Source organism: Pelophylax lessonae (assembly GCF_965119305.1).
Source record: "Pelophylax lessonae genome assembly, chromosome: 12".
In the NCBI taxonomy this organism is placed as follows: Eukaryota; Metazoa; Chordata; class Amphibia; order Anura; family Ranidae; genus Pelophylax; species Pelophylax lessonae.
In genome coordinates, this window is record NC_138779.1 from 11,062,334 (window position 1) to 11,066,664 (window position 4,331).

Consider the following 4,331-nt stretch of genomic DNA (forward strand, 5'->3'; position numbering starts at 1 on the left):
CTCTCTTACTCCCCCCCATCTCTCTGTCTCCCCCTGTCTCTCTCTTCTCTCCCTGCTGTCTTCCATCTTACTAACCTTCCACTATGACTTAGTTGCTAGCTAAAACTACATAAAAAGTCCAGTAATATGCCCAACATTCCCCATCTCAAACCTGTATTTACAAACAATTCTTATAGGAGAAGGCAGACTTTGTCACCATTATAAAACTTTTTATGTTTGTCTTTATGTCATACATACTCCTTCATTTCCCTTCCTCCTATAGCTGGGGACAGTAGTGTAATTCACTGTCTATAGCTTACACAAATCATCTTTGAGCCTTAAACACCTCTTATGTGTCTGTCTGTCCATACAGTGCTGAATCCCCCATACAAGAAGGTTCAATAAGCCCAGCAGTGCTGAGTTCAGTCCCTGAGCCATAAAAGACTTCATGGATGACTGGACATTGGAGTGGCTCTTTGTCTTTTGAGAGGCAAAGGCCTCAGGTCAAGTGTCCTATTGACATGTAAATGGAGGGATGGTATATATGGGCATTCCTTCAGTGGCAGCAGCTACAAACTCTTCTGCCTTGTATAGTACAAGTCTCCTTCTCCTCCACCATGGTGACCCACACAGAGTCCAGAGAACCCAGCAGCTTCAGGAAGGTCAGTACTTTGGTTGTATGGTATCTTCCCATGCAATGCCATCAGCTTCAGCTTCTGTAATGGTGTGACACAATGTAACAGAAAATTCATTTGTAATTATCTCTGCAGGTTTCTAAACCATTGATGGAAAAGAAGAGAAGAGCCAGGATCAATGTATCCCTAGAGCAGCTCAAATCTCTTCTGGAGAGGAATTATTCCCAGAATGTAAGTATAGGACCAAGTACCTACCTTTCCTGTGACCATCTAACACCACCATCATCATTCATAGGGGACAACAATGTAATAATGACATTCATTCCTTTCCCAGATCAGAAAACGCAAGCTGGAGAAAGCAGACATACTGGAGCTAACAGTGAAATATTTGAAGACCCTTCAGAGTTCAGTACAAGGTGAATATTTTTCTGAGGTTTCCTTTTTAGAGAGATTTGTACAATTCTGATACAATGTATGCAAGTGTTTCCTTTACACATTGTCCTAAACAGGACTACATAAAGGGGACTACAGGGGGGACACAAATACATCTTCACCCCAAATCACTACCTCTTTCTGGACATCTCCCCTTTAAATATTTGACTCATTAAACATACATTTCTTTCCTGCTTAAAATTATTTTTTCTTTCTTTCTTTAATTGTTCTTTCTTTCTTTCCATCTTTTCTTCGTTCCTTCCTTCTTTCATTCTCTCTCTCTCTTCCTTTCTCAATTTCTCTTTCTTTCTTTCACTCTTTCTTTGTCTCTCTTTTTATTTTCTCAATTTCTCTCTATCTCTCTCTCTCTCTTTCTTTCTCAATTTATTTTTCTCTTTCTTTCTCACTCTCTTTCTTTCTCAATTTCTCTTTCTTTCTTTTTCTTTCCTTCTCTCTCTCTCTCTCTCTCTCTCTCTCTCTCTCTCTCTCTCTCTCTCTCACACACTCTCTTTCTCAATTTCTTTCTCTTCGTCAATTTCTTTTTTTTTCTCTCTTTCTTTCTCATTTCCCTTTCTTTTTTTTTTCTTTCCCTCTTTCTTTCTCTCTCTTTCTCAATTTCTTTCTTTCTTTCGCCACTTCTTTTTCTTTCTTTTTATTTCTCAATTTGTTCTCTTTTATCTTCTTTCTTTCCTTCTCTTTCCTTCTCTCCTTCCTTTTCTTTCTCTCTGTCTTTCTTTCACAAATTTTCTTTCTTTCTTTCTCTTTCTTTCTTTCTTTCTTTCTTTCTTTCTTTCTTTCTTTCTTTCTTTCTTTCTTTCTTTCTTTCTTTCTTTCTTTCTCTCGCTCTCTCTTTTTTAAATTTCTCTTTCTTTCTTTTCTTTCTTTCTTTCTTTCTTTCTTTCTTTCTTTCTTTCTTTCTTTCTTTCTTTCTTTCTTTCTTTCTTTCTTTCTTTCTTTCTTTCTTTCTTTTCTTCCTCCTTTCTCTCTTTTTTTCTCTCTCTCTTTCTTTTTCAATTTCTCTTTCTTTCCTTCTTTTCTTCTTTCATTCCTTCTTTCTTTCTCTCGATCTTTCTTTCATTCTTTCTTTCTCTCTCTCTCTGTCTCTCTTAATTTATCTTTCTTTCTTTTCTTTCCCTCTCTCTCTCTCTTCATTTCTCTTTCTTTCTTTCTTTCTTTCTTTCTTTCTTTCTTTCTTTCTTTCTTTCTTTCTTTCTTTCTTTCTTTCTTTCTTTCTTTCTTTCTTTCTTTCTTTCTTTCTTTCTTTCTTTCCTCCTTCTGCCCTTCCTCCTTTTTTCTCTCTCTCTCTCTTTCTTTTTCAATTTCTCTTTCTTTCTTTCTTTCTTTCTTTCTTTCTTTCTTTCTTTCTTTCTTTCTTTCTTTCTTTCTTTCTTTCTTTCTTTCTTTCTTTCTTTCTTTCTTTCTTTCTTTCTTTCTTTCTTTCTTTCTTTCTACCTGGCCCATATCCAGATTACCACAATCAGCATCATTGTAATACTATTGGTTAGCAATGCTATTAGGATAAACTTGTGGGTCCAGTGGTTTATTTTTTACATTCCCAGGGTTCTTTTTGTTGTTACACAGGGGAGATTTTTCTCTCTTCCAGGCATACCAGGAAGTAAAAGGAAATCTTCCCTTAGTTGTCACTGGAACAGGCATCTGCATTGGTAGATTCCCCCACTGTTTACCATCCAGTGACAGCAGTGGTCACCAGTACAGAAAAGGGGAAGGGGGGTTCTCCAGACAGCAATTAGAAGCCTGTCAGTCATTATAGCATTCTAACACTTATCTACTCTATACAAAAGGAGAAACAATATACCTTTAGGCACACGCACTTTCATTTTTTATTTGTTGGATATCAATCTCATGATCCTAACCATCTCTTTTTCTCTTCAGCAGTTGGTCCCATCTTCAGGAGTGCTGACTACCAGGCTGGATTCAGGAATTGTCTAAACAGTGTCAGCCAGTTTCTAATAAAGTCAGAGGAATATGTTCCCCCTGCTCCCCTGGGTCTAATCCAAGATGTGTCTTCACTTCTTCCTCCTTCTAAGGGATCTGGGTTCAGGACCAAGGACAGCAGCATCACCTGCAGTGCAGCATCAATAACTGTGATCACCCAGGACCACCAGCTCCCTGCTAACCTGAGCCAACCTGGCACCATGAACCAACCCACTAAGCTCAGGACAATACCACACCAGCCATCCCCATGCCAAACAAGCAATGGTTCCCCCCAAGCTCTATTACCAAGCCTTAGTCCCAATGTACTGGCTGCTAACAGCAACAGAGGTCCAGCCCAGAGTGTGTGGAGACCCTGGTGAAAGCTCACCTACAAAGACTATATATATATATATATATCTATAGCTCCCTAGGAGAAAGAAGAACATGTTCTTTATAAGAATTTAAATTATTTGGTATATGCCAGACATAGGTTCACATTTGTTTGTCTAATTGTGTAGATCACAAAGGCTTTTATTTATATGTATTGTGCATTTTTTGCCGGTTTTCCAATAAATTTTATTTTTTACAGAATAGTCTTTGTCATCATTTTGCATTTGGGGAAGGGTTGTATAACATTGTATGATAAAATTAAAGTATTCACAGAAAATGGAAAATCTAACAGGGTAGAAGCACTTCAGCATTTTGTTGTGGTTACATTTTTTTTATTTTTTTTTCTGTAATAATTCTTCTCTCTCTCTCCCCCTCCCTCTCCCTCTCTCTCGCCCCCCTTTCTCTCTCTCTCTCTCTCTCCCCCTCCCTCTCCCTCTCTCTCTCTCTCTCTCTCTCTCTCTCCCCCTCCCTCTCCCTCTCTCTCGCCCCCCCTTTCTCTCTCTCTCTCTCTCTCTCTCTCTCTCCCCCTCTCTCTCGCCCCCCTTTCTCTCTCTCTCTCTCTCTCTCTCTCTCCCCCTCTCTCTCTCCCCCCTTTCTCTCTCTCTCTCATTCTCTCTCTCTCTCTCCCCCTCCCTCTCCCTCTCTCTCGCCCCCCTTTCTCTCTCTCTCTCTCGCCCCCCTCCCTCTCTCTCTTTCCCCTCCCTCTCCCTCTCTCTCGCCCCCCTCCCTCTCCCTCTCTCTCACCCCCTTTCTCTATCTATCTATCTATCTATCTATCTATCTATCTATCTATCTATCTATCTATCTATCTATCTATCTATCTATCTATCTATCTATCTATCTATCTATCTATCACGGTTTAGACATGAATGGCTCTGTGTTGTTATTTTGAGGGGACAGTAAATTTACACTGTTATACAAGCTGTACACTCACTACTTTACATTGTAGCAAAGTGTCAT

General features: G+C 39.3%; 1 protein-coding gene across 1 annotated transcript; it reads left to right on the plus strand.

Moving 5' to 3' along the window:
• Positions 1–514: 514 nt before the first annotated feature.
• On the plus strand, positions 515–3,361 carry HES3 (hes family bHLH transcription factor 3; the record flags this gene model as incomplete). The annotated part of the gene is made up of 4 exons (XM_082273180.1): positions 515–641; positions 750–845; positions 949–1,030; positions 2,940–3,361. Exons 1-4 carry the CDS (start codon positions 597–599, stop codon positions 3,359–3,361), a joined length of 645 nt encoding a protein of 214 aa, XP_082129306.1. The 5' UTR covers positions 515–596.
• Between the last annotated feature and the right edge of the window lie 970 nt (positions 3,362–4,331).